At 39.6% G+C, this 22,725-nt stretch overlaps 1 protein-coding gene across 3 annotated transcripts in view; it reads left to right on the top strand.

Moving 5' to 3' along the window:
• Positions 1-22,725, top strand: part of ikzf2 (IKAROS family zinc finger 2) — a 166,841-nt gene that overhangs the window by 45,425 nt on the left and 98,691 nt on the right. For 2 of the 3 annotated variants that reach the window (XM_059967362.1, XM_059967358.1), the window contains exon 1: positions 11,066-11,525. The exons of the other annotated variant lie outside the window; for it this stretch is intronic. In XM_059967362.1, the coding sequence (XP_059823345.1) occupies positions 11,469-11,525 (57 nt within the window). In that variant the 5' untranslated portion in view covers positions 11,066-11,468. Of the gene's footprint in view, positions 1-11,065; positions 11,526-22,725 lie in introns of those variants that run through there. 3 annotated transcript variants of the gene reach the window in all.

Consider the following 22,725-nt stretch of genomic DNA (forward strand, 5'->3'; position numbering starts at 1 on the left):
TAACTGTCATCGGGTTAGACCTAGCCAATGCCAATGGATCAATTCCACATTTTCTCATCCAGGTTGGCCTGGACCATTAACATATCCTGCCATTAATGCGAGATATGATCACAAGCTACCTAGGAGGATTCAAGCTACGCTTCACTTTAGCTCACTTTTCAACCAAGTGGTAGGTCCTCCAAAAAGTGATTCCAACCGGCTGTACCATCTTCCCCCATTTTGTTTGTCATGGGTATGAACCTCCTCATATCAGCAGCAGCAGATGTAACCCAAGGCCCAATGTTGGAGCCCGGCATCTGAAAAACCGCAATACATGGGTTCATGGATGACACTGTAACCCATGTCCAAGCAAGATGGGTATTGGAAACCCTGGACAACATAGCTACCTGGGCTAGGATGGCTTTCAAGGCCAGGAAGTCCAGATGCATGGTGATCAAAAAGGGCAAGGTTACTAGCAAGTTCAGTCTTCAAGTACAAGGAGAAGTCATTCCATCCATAGAAGACAACACAGTAAAATGTCTTGGAAAGTGGTTTAATGCAGCAATGGCGGATGGTGCCAATATCACCGACACTGTAAAGCAGACTGAAGAATGAGTGGCTGAAGAAGTTTGACAAAACTGTGCTCCCTGGTAAATTTAAGATATGGTTGTACCAACATAGTCTTCTACTAAGGCTGCTCTGACTTTTCACAGTGTATGAGTCCCCCATAACCACTGTAGAAGGCATAGAGGGAATGTTAACAAACACCTATAACGTCAGCTGGGGACATCCCCCCCATGATGTTTTTCTTCTGTTGGGCCCTACATACATCAGGCCAGTTACAGCTTCCATTGTCATTGGTAGTGAAGGAGTTCAAGTTGGCAAGGTGTAGAGTTTGGTAAACAAGGGGCTCCAGTAACAGGCTAATAAATCAAGGAGATCCAATAAGATCAGGCCAAAATTGGGCTGCCAGCTCAGCTGTTGACCAGGCAGTGAGCCCCTGCAATTGAGACACATCATCAGCAACCCATGCCTGGGACAGCAATGCCTCAGCTCTGCAAACTTCCAATGATGGGAGAGTGCAAGTGCAAAGGATAGGTGTGACATGGTCAAGGCAGAGGAACGGAACCAAGGTTTTCGAAGGCAGTGGAGTTGGGATCACAGGGTACCTGGACAAAATGGGATCTTCCCAAGATCAAGATCATTGGGCAAAGCTTTGGAGACCGGAGCCCTTCTCATTTCTTTCCTTCTGCAGTCCATGTATGACACTCTTCCTACACCATAACAACTGCATACATGAGGGCTGAGAAAGGACCATAACTGCAAGCTTTGTGGTCAGTGGGGTTCACTGGCATACATAATGTCAGAATGCAAAACAGCTTTAACACAAGGACAGTATAGGTGGCACCACAGCAAGATCCTGCTGTCCTTTGCTGACACCCTGGAGCAGGAGAGGTGTAAAAAGAGACCAGCTGGCAAAGAGGCAAACAGGGCATCAATTTTCATCAAGGAGAGGGCTACAGCAGTCATATCAAAGAGGCCTAAATCCAATCTGCTGCAAACTGCCAAATCATGGGAGAGGACGGTTGATGTGGGAGGAAGCTGCAGTTCCCAGAGGTGGTGCAAACTGTACTTTGACCAGAGATTGTACTCTGATAAGACAAAAGAATCATCCTGGTAGAGCTCACAGTACCATGGGAGGAAAGAGGAACACCCTGAAGTACCAGTCCTTAACCCAGGAGTGCAGGGACAAAAGATAGCAGACGTGTTTATTCCCCATGGAAATTGGCTGTAGAGGGTTCCGAGCAAGGTCAGCATGGAAGCTGCTGTTTGCGCTGGGCCAATGAAAAGAGCAAGAACCAAGCATCTTGCAGGATGGGGGAGGAAGCAGAAAGAGCCTCTTGCTGGATATGTAGCAGGCAGAGAAGTTGAGCAGATGGGCAATGACTTGGCTACCACTGCTGACCCACTAACTGGAGAGTGTAGTGGTTAAGGGTTAAAACACTCTATGAAGGTTGGGCATCACCTGATGACATCTGCCCTTGGCCAAAGGCTACGGTTAATTGAAGAGAGCAACCTGATGTACTATGCAAGCAACTGACTATGTTAATAGGAATTTAGCAAGCTTTGTTGAGCCGACTGGCCTGTTCTTGTCAAAAACTTTATAAGGACCTAATGAATTCCTAACCTATTTGATCTTCCCAGGTCTTCAAGTGCCTGCAATATCCTTTTAAATTTTCTCCGTATTTTTTCAATCTTATTGATATCTTTCTTGTAGGGAGGTGACCAAAACTATACACAAACTCTAGTTTGGTCTCACCAACATCTGATACAACTTCAACATAACATCCCAAGTCCTAAACTCAATACTCTTATTTATGAAAGCCAATGTGCTAAAACCCCATCTAGCTGTGATGCCAATTTCAAGAAATTATAGATCTGTATTCCCAGATCCCTTTGTTCTACCACATTCCTCAGTGCCCAGTCATTCACTGTGCATGTCCTACCTTGGTTTGTCTTCCCAAAGTGCAACACCTCACTCTTTCTTGCATAAAATTCCAACTGCTATTTTTCCAGCTGCTCCAGATCCCACTGCAAACTTTTAATAGCCGCCTTTGCTGTATACTATGCCCCAATCTTGGTGTCATCCACAAATTTGCTGATCAGGTTTACCAGATTATTATCCAGATCATTATCCAGATTGTTGATAAAGATGACAAACAATGGATCCAGCACTTATCCCTGTGGCACACCATTACAGACCTGCAGTCAGTGTGCCAATCTAATACCACCCTCTGGCTTCTTCAGTGAAGCCAAGCAACTGAACCTTCTTGACCAGCATCCCATGCAGAACTTTGTTCAAGGCAATGCTAAAGTCAATGTAGACAATGTCCACAGCCTTTCCTTTAACAACTTTCCTGATAACCTCCTTGAAAAAACTCAGTAAGATTGGTTAGACACGACCTACTATGCACAAAGCCATTTTGATTATCCTTAATCAGGCTTTGTACACTCAAATACTTATACAATCAGTGGACCTTTTATTTGGTACAGGAGTGGAACCTGGAGTGGTCTTCTGCTTACGTAGTTCATCCACTTCAAGGTTCAATGCGTTGTGTATTCAGAGATGGTCTTTTACGCACCACTGTTGTAACACATGGCTATTTGAGATGCTATCAAATTTTTGTCAGCTTGGAACAGTCTGGCCATTCTTTTCTGACCTCTCATTAATAAGGCATATTCACTCACAGAACTGTTGTTCACTGGATGCTTTTTTTCCTTTTTGCACCATTCTCAGTTTCTGAGGTACTTCAACCAGCCCATCTGGCACCAACAATTATTCCATGGACAAAATCAATTAGATCACATTCTTCCCCATTCTGCTGTTTGGTCTAAACAAAAAACTGAAACATCTTGACAATGTCTGTATGCTTTTATGCATTGAGTTGCTGCTACATGATTGACTGATTAGAAACAAACCTTATATAAGAAGCATTAATTAAAAAGAAACATGGTTTCTAGCATTAATTACAGGGCTACCACCCAATTATCTAGATTCATATAAACTGGGTTTACAATTCAGGTGTAAAGAATGTTTAGAAAAATAAATATATGAAATGAGTGGCTTTTACTTTTAAATATCAATACAATGAATTATCACCTTACAAAATTGCACCTGTCACCATGATAACACGAGATAAATAAAAGCTTTTAAGTTATATTGACATTTTTTACTATGATTAAATTTTTACAGAAATAAATGTCACTTTAAATTATTACAGAAAAATAGTGTAACATATAATTATTATTAATTTTAAAATTCTCTGTACTTTCTGAGAACTTTAAGAGAACCTTAGGTCTGGTGGCTCTTTTGGTTAAAAAAAATGAAAGGAAATCCTTAAAAAGAGGTGACATAGGTGTAGATGCCTTGAGGTAAGGAACTGCAAGGGCCTTGATGTATGACCTTGATATGAGACACATAGAGGCCTCCAAACTGTAGGCAAGTTGGAAGGGCAATAGACTTGGGAGATTTCAATATGCTAGTAGATTGGAAAAATCAGGTTGGTGCTGGATCCCAAGAGCGGAATTTATAGAATGCCTACAAGATAACTTTTTTGAGTAGCTCATGGTTGAGCCCACTAGGGGATCTGCTATTTTGGATAGGGTGTTGCGCAATGAACCGAAATAGATTAGAGATCTTAAGGTAAAGAATTCCTTAGGTGACAGTGATCATATGATAGAATTCACCCTGAAATTTGAGAGGAAATAGCTAAAGTCAGATGTATCAGTATTACAGTTGAGTAAAGGGAATTGAAGAGGCTTGAGAGAAGAGCTGGTTGAAGTTGATTGGAAGAGGGCACTAGTGGGGATGACGGCAGAGCAGCAATGCTGAAATTTCTGGGAGCAATTCAGAAGGCACAGGATAGATACATTCCAAAGAATAAATATTCTAAAGGCAGGATGACACAATCGTGCCTGACAAGGGAAGACAGAAAGAGGGCATATAATAGAGCAAGAAATAAGTTGAAGGATTAGGAGGCTTTTAAAATCCAATAGGGAGCAACTAAAAAAAGTCATAAGGATGGAAAAGATGGAATACAAAGGTAAGCAAGCCAATAATATTAAAGAGGATACCAAAGTTCCTTCAGATATAGAGTAAAAGAGAGGCGAGAGTAGATATTGGACCACTGGAAAATGATGCCTGTCGGGAGTAATGTGGACAAGGAAATGACAGCCAAACTGATTAAGTATTTTGCATCAGTCTTCACTGTGGATGACACTAGCAGTATGCTAGTATGAGAGGGCAGAAGTGAGTGAAGTTGCCATTCCTAGGGAGAAGGTACTTGGGGAAACTGGAAGATCTGAAGGTAGATAAATCATTTTGGCCTGATGATCAACACCTCAGAGTTCTGAAAGAGGTCGCTGAAGAGATTGTGGAGGCATTAGTAATGACTTTTCAACAATCAGTAGATCCTGGTATGGGTCCGGAGGACAAAATTTACTCCATTTTTCAAGATGGGAGGGAGGCAGAAGAAAGAAAAATAACAGGCCAGTTAATCAAATGTCACTAGTTGGGAAGATGTTAGAATCAATTTTTAAGGATGTGGTTTTGGAGTACATGGAAGCAAATGATATAACAGGTTGAAGTCAGCATGGTTTCCTTAAGCAAGAATCTTGCCTGATAAATCTTTTGGAATTCTTTGAAGAAATAACAAGCAGTATAGACAAAGGAGAGTTAGTGAATGTTGTGTACTTGGATTTTCATAAAGCCTATGACAAGATACCACATATGAGGCTGCTAAACAAGTTAAGAGCCCATGGTATGACAGGAAAGATACTAGCATGGATAGAGCATTGGCTGATTTGCAGGAGGCAAACAGTGGGAATAAACAAAGCCTTTTATGGTTGGCTGCCAGTGACTAATGGTTTTTCACAGGGATCTGTGTTGGGACCGCTTCTTTTTATGTTATATATCAATGATTTGGATGATGAAATTGATGGTTTTGTGGCCAAGTTTGTGTACAATACGAAGATAGGTGGAGGGGCAGGTAGTGTTGAGGAAAAAGGGAAACGGAGGTTGCAGAAGGACTTAAACAGATTAGGAGAATGGACAAAAGTGCTGATGGAATACAGTGTCAGGAAGTGTATGGTCATGCACTTTAGTAGAAGAAATAAAAGTGTTGGCTTTTCTAACTGGAGAGAAAATTTAAAAATCTGAGGTGTAAAGGGACATGGGAGTCCTTGTGAAGGATTCCCTGAAGGTTAATTTGCAGGTTTAGTTGGTGGTGAAGAAGGCAAATGCAATGTTAGCATTCATTTCGAGAGGACTAAAATATAAAAGCAAGGATGTAATGTTGAGGCACTGGTAAGGGTTCATTTGGAGTATTGTGAGTAAGTTGGGGGCCCTTATCTAAGAAAGGATGTACTAACATTGGAGAAGGTTCATGAGAATGATTCCAGGAATGAAAGGGTTACCATATGAGGACTTATTGATGGCTCTGGGCCTGTATTCACTGGAATTCAGAAGAATGAGGGGAAATCTCTTTGAAACCTATTGAATGTTGAAAGGCCTTGATAGAGTGGATGCAGAGTGGATACTTCCTATGGTGGGGGAGCCTAGAACCTCAGTGTAGCGGGACAATCATTTAGAATGGAGATAAAGAGGATTTTCTTTAGACAGGCAGTGGTGAGTCTGTGGAATTTATTGCCACAGATGGCTGCGGTGGCCAAATCATTGAGTATATTTACAAAAAAGGTTGTTATATTCTTGATTAGTTAGGCCATGAAGTGTTACAGGGAGAGGATAGGATATCGGGGTTGAGAGGAAAATGGATCAGTCATTATGAAATGGCGGAGTAACCTCACTGTATCAAATGGCCTAAGTGGAAAATATTGTGCTGAAATATAAGATTGTTTCTCCACTGAAGCTGGGAAAAAGAAAAAAAGAAATAAAAAGAAAGTTTTGAAATGCAAGAGACTGCAAATGCAGGAATATAGATCAATAAATATCTTGCTAGAGAAACTCCGTAGGCTGAGCAGCATCTGTGGATGATGAGGAATTGCCAACAATCATCTGCAAAAGAACTAAGAGTGAAGAGCAAAAACAGCCAATGCAAGGAGATAAAAGGGAGTAGTGAGACAGGAAGTGGGTGATGTTTGAACTGAAGGGGGTTGTAGAATAACAAACAGATCAATCCAAGTGGGGGAGTGGAAGTGTTGGAGTTGAGAGACAGAAACAGGTGGATGATAGATGCAGACAAAGAGTGAAAGTAGAAACAGAGTACATTTTGAGAATCTTGTGTCTGGTATGCAATCAACACAACCTGTCCAAAATTTGTAACTGAGTGTAGTAATTAGGCTGTAAATTCTGGGGTTATTGACCTGGGAGAGGACTGGTATACTTATCCTTTCAGTGAATCTGGAAGATTTTGTCATTCGTGTCCAATGCCTTGAGATGTCTATGGCGGATCATGGAAGCTCTCGGCTGTCAGGGATCACTGCTACCCATACACCATGAGTTTTGTGCCTGCTCTGAAGTCTTGATTTTCAAACACCTATATGCCATCAATCAATCAAAGACTGTGTTAGTATATTTCTTTATCAATATCTCCCTTTGTCGAAGGGTATCTCCTAAAATATGAGGTGCTTCCACGGTCTTTACCTGGATCTCTGGATCTTTGTCTTGTGCGATGTTGAATGCCCATCTTCGCATGTACTTTTATGAACAATGATAACTTGTAAACAGCATTTAAAAAAACTATCTTAGCTGCCTAGATTAATGTGACCTTGATTTTCCGTATAATTTCTTTAGTTCCATTGGATCCTAAAATTACCTTTATTTCCACAGTAAATTTGTTGGAGGCAAGATGTAGTATTGCAGCCAGAAAGTTGGGGAAAAAGTGCCAGTGCATTGTCAGAGTTGTATTGACAACAGCCTTCACTAAACCTATTGTAGACCCAAGAGTAAGATCATGAAGCAACTATAATGTGGGTACAGTAATAGGAAACCTAAATCTACAGAACAATCCAAACTAGCAGTAAACTTGTGGATCATGAATTCATGGTGTATATTTCACTTTCTAGGTCAATATTTTGAGCACCCAACTAGGGAACAGGCTATATTACAAACAATATTAATATTCCACTAGTAAAGGGTTTTTAGGAAAGAGGGACCATAAAATAAGCAATTTTAATTGACAGTGATTTAGTTTAGCAAATAACTAGGATCATTAAATTAAAAAACAGCAAACTGAGTAGGTCCAAAATGTAAGCAGACTTTTGTACTTTGGGAAACTAGATTAATAGAACCATAGAACATTACAGCACAGAAACAGGCCTTTTGGCCCTTCTTGGCTGTGTCGAACCGTTTTTCTGCCTAGTCCCACTGACCTGCACCTGGCCCATATCTCTCCATACATCTCTCATCCATGTACATGTCCAAGTTTTTCTTAAATGTTAAAAGTGAATGCATTTACAACTGCATCTGGCAGCTCATTCCACACTCCCACCACTCTCTGTGTGAAGAAGCCCCCCACTAGTGTTCCCTTTAAACATTTCGCCCCTTCACCCTTAACCCATGTCCTCTGATTTTTTTTTCTCCACTAGCCTCAGTGGAAAAAGCCTGCTTGCATTCACTCTATCTATACCCATCATAATTTTATATACCTCTATCGAGTCTCCCCTCATTCTTCTATGCTCCAGGGAATAAAGTCCTACCCTATTCAACCTTTCTCTGTAACTCAGTTTCTCAAGTCCCGGCAACATCCTTGTAAACCTTCTCTGCACTCTTTCAACCTTATCAATATCCTTCCTGTAATTCGGTGACCAAAACTGTACACAATACTCCAAACTCGGCCTCACCAATGCCTTATACAACCTCACCATAACATTCCAACTCTTATACTCAATACTTTGATTTATAAAGGCCAATATACCAAAAGCTTTCTTTACTACCCTATCTACCTGTGATGCCACTTTTAGGGAATTTTGTGTCTGTATTTCTAGATCCATCTGTTCTACTGCACTCCTCAGTGCCCTACCATTTACCTTATACGTTCTACCTTGGTTTGTCCTTCCAAAGTGCAACACCACATACTTGTCTGTATTATACTCCATCTGCCATCTTTCAGCCCATTATTCCAACTGGTCCAGATCTCTCTGCAAGCTTTGACAACCTTCTTCACTGTCCACTACACCTCCAATTTTTGTATCATCAGCAAATTTTTCTGATCCAATTTACCACATTATCATCCAGATCATTGATATAGATGACAAATAACAATGGACCCAGCACTGATCCCTGTGGCACACCACTAGTCACAGTCCTCTACTCAGAGAAGCAATCCTCCACTACCACTCTCTGGCTTCTTCCATTGAGCCAATGTCTAAACCAATTTACTACCTCACCATGTATACCTAGCGACGGAATCTTCCTAACTAACCTCCCATGCGGGACCTTGTCAAAGGCCTTACTGAAGTCCATGTAGACAACATCCACTGCCTTCCCTTCATCCACGTTCCTGGTAACCTCCTCGAAAAACTCTAATAGATTTGTTAAACATGACTACCACGCACAAAGCCATGTTGACTCTCCCTAATAAGTCCCTGTCCATCCAAATACTTGTAGATCCTATCTCTTAGTACACCTTCCAATAATTTACCTACTACAGACGTCAAATTTACTAGCCTATAATTTCCCGGATTACTTTTTGAGCCTTAATACATATGACAGTACATTTACAATTGCTAACATTTAAATGAATGTAGAATTTTGAACAGATTTACAGCATATCCTTTTAAGTCACAAAAATCCAATAGGAAAAGTGGTCTGACTGGGGCTTACGAAAGAGATAGAGAGTATCAGAAACCAAAACAAAAGCTTTTAATGTCAGAAAAGAGCAGTGAATCCAAGGATTGGAAAAAATCTGCATTCAGCAAACAATGACTATGATAATGAAAACAAAATTAGAAAGCCAGAAAAATTTAACAAAAATCATAAAACAGACCATAAAAGCTTCTTTAGATATTTTAATTTAATAAACATTTGTGTAGGTCTCTTAGAGAAGGGAGGAAATTTACATTGTGGAAAAAAAGGAAGGGGTAGAGAAATTAGACAAATGCAGTTCAAAATATTCTCATTGAAATGGTGGGGAAGGTAAACACAGTGCTCCAGAAAATGAGCAGCTGAAAGACACTATCATTGGTTTAAAAGAAGTTTTAAAGAAATTAATGGGACTGGATGAATCCCCAAGAACTGATCATCTGTACTCCATATTTTGAAAAACTATTGAGTGCACTGATTGTCATTTTTCAAAATTTCACAGATTCTAAATTATAAAGTTGCAATTTTAATTTTAAGAAACAAGGGAGCCAGGAAACTTGAAAATATAGACAATTAATCTGATGTCAGTAGATTTTATTAATATTGCTACTTCATTGCCTTATTCATTTTATCAATAAAAAATTTTGTTTTATAATTGTTTACAATGTAACCTAGTCAAAAGGTGCTTTATAGTAAGAAAATCACTGAAAGAAAATACTCATCCACAGGAGAAGGCTTTGGAATGAGTGCTGTATAGTGTGGGCAACACAATAGGTAAAAGCAACATCTTAAAGAGGAGATAGAAGTGGTGTGGAAAATAGATTTAAAAGGGGATTTTTATCAATTAAGACTGAGATAGGTGAAGGCCAATGGACAGTTGGGCAGTAGTATGGCAAGTAAGGACAGAAAGGAGAAGTAATTAGTTAAAAAAGGATAAATTTGCAAAAATTATTTAAGTTTCTAAGGTTAGAAGAAGAGAGGAAGCTATAAAGATAGAATGGGAAACCTCTGAATCCATTGTTCAGTAATGGTATGCTTTTCTAAGCTATTGGGCAACTGTGGAGAACTACATTTCACCTGCATTCAGTCCTAAAAGTGTTCAATATGCTAGATTTTGTGTGCATGTACATGAGTCAGCGTGGAATATGTAAACCATGAGAGGTGAGGGGGTGATTGGGGATTGTAGGGTTGAGAGAGGGGTTGTCAACATATCAGCTACAGCTCATGGATATTTTACTCGGTCTCCAGAAATACCTTAAGATCATGGAACTGTTTGAATTTCAGTATGAGGAACTTTATCCAACCAGGAGCCAATGCCGTTCAAATAGTTTATGGTGAATAAGACATGGTGTGAGAAAAGAAAACTTGCCATAAATTACTCTTCAAAAAATTGAGCCTCTGGAAGAGCTGAGAGAATTCCCTATTTTCAGCACTCCAGCGGATCAAATTATGCCCCAGCTACTCTAAGCTATATGAAAATTTCGTGCATTCTTTCAAAATTACAGCTCAGGCTTCATTTACCCTTAATCTTTATCCCCAATCGAGCCTTAGCTTAATCTTGATTTATTTATCTTCTTTCTTTTATCGAAACAGTATATAAATATACGTATTTTGGGTCCTCAAATAACGTAAAATATAGCTGAGTTCCAAATCAAGTTTTAAAGATAGAACTAGTAAAATCCACCCTCCTCTGATATACGAACAGCCTCGTTCTAGAAGCAGCCACTTTTTGTGTGTGTTCACCTTTTGCACCTGTACGGGACACACCACCAACGCCTCGCTTTGCTGCAAACACAATATTGCACTGATTAACTTGTGTTACGCTAAAGTTAACTTACTACACACATAAGAATCGGAGTTTATTTGAGTTCCCGTTGCAGCGCGTGAAACAGTTCCACAATGAAAAAGCAGCTGAAATGAGTATTTGTGGCAAGTGTAACCTCACACTGAGATGTTGTAGTTCCTAGGGGATTCAATGGAGCGGTGCGATACAGAACCCGCATGTGGGTTTGCGGGCTGCAGCCGCTCGTATCCAGGAAACGGGCCCGCTCCGGGATTCCAGGAGTGAGCCGACCCTGTAGCGGCCTCAACCCGGGGAGGTGCGGCCTGGCATTGCGATGCAACTGGCGACTATAAGGGTTAGAGGGGCAGCCGCCATCGTAGTACGATGTGGCGATCAGGACTGCGCTTCCAGGTCATCGGGAGAAAGAAGCATAACCTGCAGGTAAACCCTTCACCCCTCAACGCAGAGGGAAGGCCAAGTCAGTTTACTTCACGTCAGCCTTCCCGCAAACGAATCGTTTTCTCCTTGTCATAAGCTTTAGCGACCCAGGCAATGGCCTGTGTTAAAGAGGCTCAGCGTAAGGGTTTCAGACCTGGCAAATATTTCATTTGGTTCAAGAATTCGCACATATATAAATAGTAAAGATTTAGGAACTGCTTTAGATGCCAGAACTTTTGATGATTAATCACTTAATTTATTCTATTTAAAATAAAGCTATCTCGCCTTAATGTCACGCTTGTAGGTATTACAAATTGATGGCAGTTGATTAGAAGTGTGTCTGTTACCTGTTAGTGACATGACAACGATTGTTATTACTACTGCCGAGAGCTGATACTTACACAGCAAGTTTACGAAGTCATTCAATACACTTAATAGCAACAGTGTTACCTTGATGATGTCAGATCACCATTTAACAACTGCAGAATTTCACATGGAAAAACGATCTTCAGCCATTATTGTACCTGTGTAACTCTGGTTGCAAACCCTGATTCTGAAACAACAATTTTTTTCAAGATATTCATCCACCTGTACTAATTTGACAAGTGCTATTGGTTTTACTCCGTTCACTGTCATAGCAACCCCTTATAATCTCATCAATATGATCATTGTATACCATTTCCAGCTGCTATGTAGTGCTATATGAATAACTTAGCTTGATACCAAATTAAAGTGGAACATGTGTCCCTTTCATAAGTTTTGGGGATATGGATTGGCATTGTTAGTTAAAAGGAGATAATAAAAACACTTAAATCTGCACTCAAGATTGAATATCTTGTGTCTTTCAAATAAATAGAAAGCTACTTCAAGGTGAAATCTAAATTGAGATACACAACCTGAAGATAAACATTTCAGAAATGGTATGATTGCTTAAATAAATCTTGGATACAATAAAACTTAAGTCACTTGTAAATGGAAAAAAATAAAGAAAATGCAATCAGGCCATATTGGTAAAATAAAGTTTTTTTAAATGTTAAATGCAAGAAAAGTCACACTGGTATTTTGAGAAATTCAGGAAAGCCACTTTAGATTAGGGATGTGGATATGGCTAAATTCCTCAAGAAATATTTTGCGTCTGTTTCAATATTGAGACATGGTGCAGATGTGAATGCTCCTTAAAACTGCTGCATGGAGATAAATGCAGAAATTATTTCAGCTCAGATTAATCCATTGAAAATTGATTGGGTTTCTGGATGTGACATCATTGAACAACGATTACTGAATGAAATAGAAGAACTGTTACGGAAGTCATTGCCTCAGAATTATTCTTAAGTGCTTGACATTCACCAATGAGAAAAAAAAGATGATGGTATCAGTACTTAAGAAAAAGAAGGAATCAGACCTTAATACTTTTAGACCAATTCATAGCAGAGAAAAGATGTTAGGCATTATTGTTTTTATCATGTTCTCCCATGCTGGAAGATAGTTTTGGAGTTCCAGTCTTATATTTGTAAATGCTGGTTTGTTTTCCTCCAGGTTTGAGTAAATTACTTGTTCATCTACTGAAAATCCAGTCCACAGTGATATGAGAGTATTTTATCTGTAATGCCAGACAGCATATTAATAATGATTGTTAATAACAAAATAATTATGAATCATTCAATGATTTTTGTATGCTAGAGTTTGTGGTGTTATTTATTTCATCATTCAATCTATGTTTAAAAAGGAGTCATATACACTTTTAAGCACAAACAAGAGAAAACCTGCAGATATTGGAAATCAAAGCAACACACACTAAATGTTGGAGGAACTCAGCAGGCCAGGCAGTATCCATTGAAAAAAAGTACAGTTAATATTTTGGGCAGAGACCGTTCCACAAGACCGGATGAAAAAAGATGAGGAGTAGATTTAAAAGGGGAGGGGGAGAGAAAAATACAAGGTGATAGGTGAAACTGGGAGGGGGGAGGGATGAAGTAAGGAGCTGGGAAGTTGATTGGTGAAAGAAATACAGGGCCGGAGAAGGGGGAGTCTGATAGGAGAGAACATAAGGCTATGGAAGAAAGAAAGGCGGGATGGGGGGGAGGAGCACCAGAGAGAGGCAAGGAGATAAGGTGAGAGAGGGAAAAGGGGATTGAGAATGGTGAAGGGGGAGGGGAGCATTTCTGGTACCAGAAGTTCAAGAAATCTTTTAAGCATTCACTTCAAACATTCATTTTAAAAATGTTTAAAATGTTTAAAAACTATAACTTTGTCAAACACAAGATATATTTTGCTGTCAAAGTAACTTAGAATATTTTGATTTGGAAATCTAGTTTATATTATTATGAACTAACATGAAACCTTGAAGTATTAATTGTAACTTGTTAGGAACTGTTTGCTGTTACTTAATTTAAAATGTAAGCATTTACTTCTGTGATATATTGTGATGTTGAGAATAAATTTAGATTTTTGTCAAAGATTGTCCAGTACATTGGATCTAATCATCATCTCTGAGCCAAAAAATAATTGAAAACAAGAGTTGTTTTATAAATATTAAAATTATGTAAAACAGTGTTATCTATAGGAATATCATTTTAAATCACCTGGGAGGTGCAATTAGTAAAATTCCAGCACAGCTTCCAGAAAGAGGGTTGTGCCTTTTATAAATTGATGACAGTGGCAAATCAACAGGTAATTGCAGCTGAAGGATAAGAGACAAGAGATTGCAGACCAAGATAACAAGCTGTTAGAGGAACCCTGTGCAAAGCAGCATTTGTGAAAGCCAAGTGATGGTTGATGTTTTTTGTTGACATCCTGCATCAATTATGAGACTGTAAAGGAGAGATTGCCAGTGTAAACAGTTGAAGATGAGGGGTGAGGCATTAGCTGCAGGTGATATGTGAATCCAGGTGAAGAAGCATTGATGGACAGAACAAACAAGAGAAAATATGCAGATGCTGTCAATTTGAGCAACACACACAAAACACTGGAGGAACTCAGCAGCCCAGGCAGCATTTATGGAGAACAGTTCAGTCGACGCTTTGGGCTGAAACACTTTAGCAGGACTCTGAAGGGTTCATCCTGGAGAAGGGTTTCAGCCAAAACATCGAATGTACTCTTTTCCATAGATGCTGCCTGGCCTGCTGAGTTCCTCCACCATTGTGTGTGTGTTGATGGTCAGAACAAGCCAGGTTGGAGAGAGACAGGTGAAGATGGTGACAAATTCTGGGATGTAATTAGTAGAGACAACAGGAGTCTAGATCATGAAATCTGATTTTTCTTTAAAAAAAAAGTGATGAGTGGAACCAGGTAAAGGAGGGATGCTGTGCAGATAGGAAGGGTGAGGGTAGTGGACAAAGTGAGTTGAGTGTGTGAGCTTTAGACAGATGGAACCAGGTGCAAGAGAGTTAAGAGAATGGGGTAACAAGGGGTAGGGTTTGAGGTTGGAAAGAAAGAGGAAGTGAAACAGGACCTGGGTGGATCAGGAAGAGTTTGGGGCAGTAGATTAGAAAGAGTGAAGTCAGTGGAGAAGTCAAAATGATTAATACTGCTTAAAGAGAATTTAGAAGACATATATTGAGTCAGATCGGTAGTCAGATTTTATTTTGGAAAGTAAATTAGTAGAAACATCATTGCCAGAAATTGGTCATCTGCATGAATCACATTGCAAGGACACTGAAAAGACAATGTGACAAATATGATTTGTTTCAACACCATATGACTTTAGAGTGAAACAGATTCATGATCACTTCTGGACTATTGTGTATCACTCCAAAACTTCCACCAACCATTTGCTGATGTGATACTGGCGATTTCATCATCAGCCATTTCAAGTGATGAATTCCTGTTCAATATCCTTTAGGAAATTAGTCCATATTGACCTGACTTGACTGTGTTTATATGGTACATTGCTAATCTAGAAGTGACTAATTCCCATATTGTTTTCTATCCTTAGGAGGAGGAGGGCTCCCTTGTAGAATGTATTCACCCTCCCATTAAATAACATATACCCTGATACCCTGAGATCACCAATGGACCAAAAGAAATCTGAATTCCATATTCCTTTGCCTAGCCTTGTTTTACTATTTGCTAACCTGATCCACACTAACCCCTCCTCAACCCATGCTTCCAATCAATAACTCTCATTTCTATTTGACCATCAAGCAGAAACTTCCCCCCCCCCACCCAACCCTTTCAGCTCTGACTCCTAGATTGCACATTTTCATTAACTTGACCTTTAGAACTCTTTTAGGTTTGTTGTAGAAGGTGCACAATTGAAATATTCCTGTTTGCCCTCCCTGATTTTGAATATTATATTGGATGAAGTATAGAATTCCAAAATGATTTCTAACATAAGGGCTCATTTTACAAAGGTAGCTTTAATGGCTTGGTCAAAGTTCAAAGTAAATGTGTTAACAAAGTAAGTGTGTGTGTGTGTGTGTGTGTGTGTGTGTGTGTGTGTGTGTGTGTGTGTGTGTGTGTGTGTGTGTTTGATTGTATACAACTCTGAGGTTAATTTTTCTTGTGGGCATACACAGGAGCCATCAATGAAAGAACACATCCAACAGGGTGGACAAACAACCAATGTGCAAAAGACAACAAACTGTGCAAATATAAAACAAAAAAAACAATAAGTATTGAGAACATGTGATGAAGAGTCCTTGAAAGTGAGTCCATTAACAAGCTAATGTATGCATGCTGATTTACGCCCCCTTCTTACTTTGATTGTATTACCACAAAATATATTTGCAGATTGATAAAGATATCTTTGTGATGATTTTCCTATTTTTAAAAAACTTTGACCCAGAAGGCTGTTTAGTGCACAGAAATGGGTAGATTAGTGAAGGTAAAATACTCTGTAGTCATTTAAGAGACAATTGAGGTTGTATAACTTCATACAGAAGGTAATGCCATACAAGTTCAAAAGCTTCCCTTCTTTATCCTGTGTGATTATTGATAGTCCTGACCTAATAGTTCAGTTTCAAAATTTTAAACCAATGTTTTGATCAAGGTAGTTATCTACACTGGGCAGATGGTAGATGCCATATTTTTGTTTGACAGTTTGTTCCCAAGGATCCACATTGAGTCAAACTTCTGTTCCTATGAAAGACAATTACCTTGAAAACTAAAAACCTATGGTCTAGGTGAAACATGCTGGTCTTCCATCAGAAGGGAAAATCCATGACCAAGTGTTAGTGCTGGCTGGAGTATATTCTGCAGAATGCACTCAAGCAAAGTGTATTTCATATTAAGGTCTTGGGAGGAAGGTTGCTGTATAATACTATCCCAATTAAACTTCCTTTGAACCAATTGTACAAGAGCATATGTCAAGTGTGAATCTCCAGTGTTGGTTACAACTTGTGAAGGAAACCATTAATGACAACTGGTTAGCATTACTTGCAAATAATAATCTTGCAATACTAGCATTTTGGCATGTATGAATGTATTAACATTTATTCCACCAGTTTTGTCATATCCTGTTTATTGTGAAGCAATATCAGTAACACACTTGCTTTTTGGTTGGAGAGGAAATATTGATTAATAGGAGTAACCAATTGGAAGAAACGCTTCCAAACAACTGGAGGGAATCTTTTTAGTTCCACTATACGTTGGTCACCAGTCTGACACCAATGAGAAAAAAGTGAGGAAATGACCTATTGAGGAGTGGCAATCATTGTGCACTGACAGTCAGCCCACTTGTTTCCCATCTCCCCTTAGCCTGGTCCATCTTTTTTTTGTCCATTTAAATCTGTTGTTAAAGTTTCTGTCCACTGCTTCCCCTCTTAATCCATGTTGCACTGTTGTACCTTTTTCATTGTGGATTTCCAAGAACTCCCAGCTGTTCATGCTCCCTCCCCCCACCCCTCCCCCCCGAAATCCTACTATCCTGTAACATGACTTGTAAGAGGCAGAAGAGAAAAACTGGTGTCTTTGCAGTTTTCACTTCTATACTGCGTCACAGATTCTGATATCTTATAAAGTTTATATTAGAGGAAAGAGATGTGGCACTGATGGACTATGGCCAGCTCTAGGGGAGGATTACCCACTATACTAACTCTTTGGAAAACAATGATGCATCAGTCTGCTTCAGATAGGTTAGCTATAGATGACCAGTTCACATTGATTTATGATTAATTGGCCTGCAAGGAAGATGAAGGAATTTGGGAGAATCCTCCTTCAACTTCTATGGGCTTTATACAGAGCTCAGAGCCTATCATTTTCAATTGCCCTTTGAAGGAGACATCCATTAAAGGACCATCAATGAGCCACAAGGAAAATAAGTTGCAGGGAAACAAGATTTTTGGGTAAGGAGGAAATCTGTTTACTTTGAGAGCTGGTATGGACTTGATGAATTGAATAGCCTCCTTGTACTTTGAATGATAAATATGAATAGAATATATATGCAATCAATATCTGCAATTAGTGCTAACTAAATCACCCAGTGGTGAATTTGTCCTAAAAGTACTGTACTTGTAATTTGCACAGGACCAATTCACCTATTTACCAGGGCAGTTAATACTCTGCAATAGAATTATATGCCCTTATTCAATCAGTGAACACTGAAAGTTTTAAAATTGGCAAATGTTAGCCTTTTAGTTTTTTTTCATATCTAAAAAGGCCCCTTCAAGCTAATAATTGACATTGTAAAAGAGGCAATGAAGATGTGTAGAATTTTGACATCCCCTTCTTTGGAGATGAGGAGATAGTTAACTCCCAGCAATCTGGTGTCATGATTATTAGCATTCAATGGAGCTATCAGTCACATTGACTTGAGCCTTTTCAATGACCATTTACAACCTATTCTCAATACCACGTTAATCTATTTCTTAAAACATGATGCTACATGAAAGCCATATACAAGGATGCTCAGTAGGACTATCTTCTACTATGGGTCTATCTTCATAGTACTCATGTAAGCCATGTGGATACTTTTAGGCAGATAGTTCAGTTTCCAACCTGGGAACTTTTAAGTTCCTGAGTAAATGAGAACAGATACCAGTGACATGAAAAACGTTTGTATTGAGGACACAATTATACAAACTTTGCTCGACAGAAAGCTATGAAAAGGAAACATTTTGAGCACCAGCATTGTGTAATGAACCAATCATTCTTCAAAGTGGAATTTGCACAAATGCAGAAAAATTAGATGAGAAATATTTAATCAGGAATGAGTTGATATCACTGACTGTTGCAATCAGATGTTCCATATATTCATACAAGTTCTAGATGTCAGTGTATTTTTCTACTGAAATATCTTTGGAAGTGCAACAACACGAGAGGATGCTCAGGGATATTGTCAAATGTATTATATATGTACTTAATGTGCCTATCCCAAAGAAATCATGCTTAATTTCCTGTGCATGTCACTGAGACCATGCTGATTTGCACAAAATTATTCTCTTGCTCAGTGAGATGAATGAGGTGTGGTCAAGGCACAAGAAGAATTGCAATAAAGGAATTATGGAAGTAAAAACTCCCGTCGGATTGCCTCAACTTCTCAACCATAGTTATCCCTGTAGCCCAAATGTCATTTCATTTCCTGTTGGCTGACTGATTCTGCATGGATGCAGGTGGTAAAGGCTTTGGTAGCATCCATGAAAGCTGCAAAGTAGAGGATGAGAATCAAGAACACCTTAACAATATAATTAGTCAACTTTCACCGTCCTCCTTAGCCGAAACAGACTCAAGTGCTGCATGCTCTCTGATACAGTCACCTGTGCAAATTTTGTCATAGATCTTTTTATTCCTTTTAGGCTTGAATTCTGCAGCAATTAAAAGAGTAATATTTTTCTTGCCAGCAGCTGCTTGTCTGATTGATCTGCCCCAACTAATCTATCTGCACAGTTTGCACAATATCAGAACTGAACAACTTAATAAATAAGTATAGGAGTAGGCCATTTGGTCATCTGGGCATGCAGTGTCATTCATTAAGATTGTACCTGCTTGAATCTTCATGCCATTTGCCTGCAGTTTCCTTATATCTTTTGATTCTCTTAATGTCCACAAGACTATTTATCTGTATTTTGAACAAATAATGACAACCTCCATAGTCCTCAGGGAGAGAACTTTTGATCTCCAATCCTTGTGGCTTTTCTCAAACCTAACTGGCCTAGTCTTAATTCTAAAACAGTGTCCTCTGGCTTTCGACTCCCCAGTTAGGTCAAACATCCTCTGAGCATTCAGCTTGTTCAATCACATAAGCACCACTTAACCAGGAGTCCTAACCTACTCCTGTACACGGATTCATCACCATCTATGATTTGTTCAGCAATACTAGTGTCATTGATGAATTTGTATATGGCATTGGAGATGTGCATAGCTACACAGTCACGTGTATATAAGTATTGGAGCAGGAGACTAAACACACAACCTGTGTTGATTGTCAACTCTTTAACATTACTGTGAGGAGATGTTCTTATCAATTGAAGTCTGCCCTTGATCAAGTCAAGTATCCAGTTGCAGACAGAGGTACAGTGGCTCAGGTCTTAAAGATTGATGATAAGTTTGGATGCGATGTTTGTATTGAATGCCAAGCAGTCATCAATGAAAGCAGCTTCACGTGTGTGTCTCTGTTAATCATATATTCCAGGGCATAGTGAAGAGCCAGAGAAATTGCGTCTGCTGTTAACCTGTTGTGTTGGTAGGCAAACTGAATGAGCTCCAGGTCACCCCTGAAGCAGGAGTTGATTTGCACCAAAATCAACCTCCCGAGAATGCGGGGGGGATAATAATTTGATATATATTATCAAATATCATTGACAAGGTGGATGTGGAGAGGATGCTTACTATGGCAGGGGTATCCAGGACCAGAGAGCACAGCTTCAGAATTGAGGGGTGACCTTTTAGAATGGGTAAGGAGGAATTATTTTTTTGCCAGAGAACAGTGAATCTGTGGAATGCTCTGCCACAGACTGCAGAAGAAGCCAAGTCCGTGGGTATATTTAAACCGGAAGTTGATAGTTTTCTGATTGGTCAGTGTATCAAAGCATATGGCAAGAAAGCAGGTGTATGGAGTTGAGTGGGATCGGGGCTCAGCCATGATGGAGTGGCAAAGCAGACTCAATGGACTGAATGGCCTAATTCTGCTGCTATGTCTTATGGTCTAAAGCACTTCTTACGGTTGATATGAGCACTACTGGACAGTAGTCATTGAGAAAGGTCACTATGCTTTTCTTGGACACAGGACTAATTGGTGCTTTTCTTGAAGCTGGTGGAAACCTCAGACTCAGAAGTCAGAGGTTAAGAATGTCCGTAACTACTCACTCAAGCCAGCTACCATCCCTGGAAGGAGTGTTTTGAAACTTTGCTGCACTCCCAGAATGGCAAATGTAGTTTTTTTTTTAAGAAATATAACTAAAATTGTACATAATATTCCAAATGCAAGTTCAACAAGGCTCTTTATGAATACAGTGAGCTGTCCTCGTCACCTGTATACCATATGCCTTCCTAATCAATTTGTACATGGAATTTCAGTGAGACGTATACAAGGATCTCTTGCCATTTAAAAATTATGTCTCTCATTTGACAACCAAAATGGATAACTTCACATTTTTTTACATTATGTTGCACTGGCCTGTTCTTTCCCATTCACTCAGCTTGTCTATATCTCCTTGAAATTCTTCAGTCCTCCTCTGTACTTAGAATTCCTTCTACAATCACAATTCCCTCTAGCTTTGTATCATATGCAAGAAAGTAGTTGCAAAGAAAATTAATTTAAGGTGTTATATTTGCACAGGTTGAATCGTGGCAACATGGATAAGTTTGTGTTGATGAGTTTTGTTATCCTCCTTTCTCTTCCATCTTTAAAGTTCGTAACATTCTTAAAAGTTTGGTGTAAAGTATCCTAATTTGTTTGATCCATATAATATAAAGTATATAAAGAAAAATATATATGGACAGCAAAGGAATGGAGGGTTATGGGCTGAGTGCGGGCCACTGGGACCAGGTGAGTGTTAGCGTTGGCACAGACTAGAAGGGCCGAGATGGCCTGTTTCCATGCTGTAATTGTTATATGGTTATAAAGACTATTTCATGGAGACCTCTGGGAGGTTGCTGAAATGTTAGTTTTAATATCAAGACAGCTCAGTGGTATTGACATATGGATCATTCAAAAGAAGGAGTAACCAATTCAATTTCTTTTGAAATGGGTGAACCTTGCATTTAATAAAAGCATCCATAGTTAATTAACAAGTAAAACTAGCAACTTTGTCTGCAGTGCCCTCATTATCCAGTATATCTTTTGCAGGGTCCGGGATGTTTCTGATCCCGTCCACGATATCTTGAAGTGGGAAGGAGAACAGCCAAAGGTTGTGGTATATATTGGTACCAATGACATGGATAGGAAAAGGGAGGAGGTCCTGAAAACAGACTACAGGGAGTTAGGAAGTTGAGAAGCAGGACCTCAAAGGTAGTTATCTCAGGATTACTGCCTATGCCATGTGACAGTGAGTATAGAAATAGAATGAGGTGGAGAATAACTGCGTGGCTGATGGATTGCAGCAGGGGGCAGGGATTCAGATTTCTGGATCATTGGGACCTCTTTTAGGACAAGCATAACCTGTACAAAAAGGATGGGTTGCACTTGAATCCCAGGGGGATTACAGAGACTTGGATCCCAGGGGTATTACAGAGACTTGGATGGTGCAGGGGCAGGAATGGCTACTTCAAGTGCCAGGCTTTAGATGTTTCAGAAAGGACAGGGAGGGAAACAGAAGAGGTGGGTGCGTGGCACTGTTGATCAGGGACAGTGTCATGGCTGCAGAAAAGGAGGAAGTCATGGAGGGGTTGTCCACAGAGTCTCTGTGGGTGGAAGTTAGGAATAGGAAGGGGTCAATAACTCTACTGGGTGTTTTTTATAGACCACCCAATAGTAACAAGGACATCAAGGAGCAGATAGGGAGCCAGATTCTGCAAAGGTATAATAATAAGAGGGTTGTTGTGGTGGGAGATTTTAATTTCCCAAATATTGATTGGCATCTGCCTAGAGTGAGGGGTTTAGATGGGGTGGAGTTTGTTAGGTGTGTTCAAGAAGGTTTCTTGACACAATATGTAGATAAGCCTACAAGAGGAGAGGCTGTAGTTGATCTGATATTAGGAAATGAATCTGGTCAGGTGTCAGGTCTCTCAGGGGGAGAGCATTTTGGAGATGGTGATCACAATTCTATCTCCTTTACCATAGCATTGGAGAGGGATAAGAACAGACAAGTTAGGGAAACGTTTAATT

The sequence above is a fragment of the Hypanus sabinus genome, chromosome 4 (assembly GCF_030144855.1).
Source record: "Hypanus sabinus isolate sHypSab1 chromosome 4, sHypSab1.hap1, whole genome shotgun sequence".
Taxonomy (NCBI): Eukaryota; Metazoa; Chordata; class Chondrichthyes; order Myliobatiformes; family Dasyatidae; genus Hypanus; species Hypanus sabinus.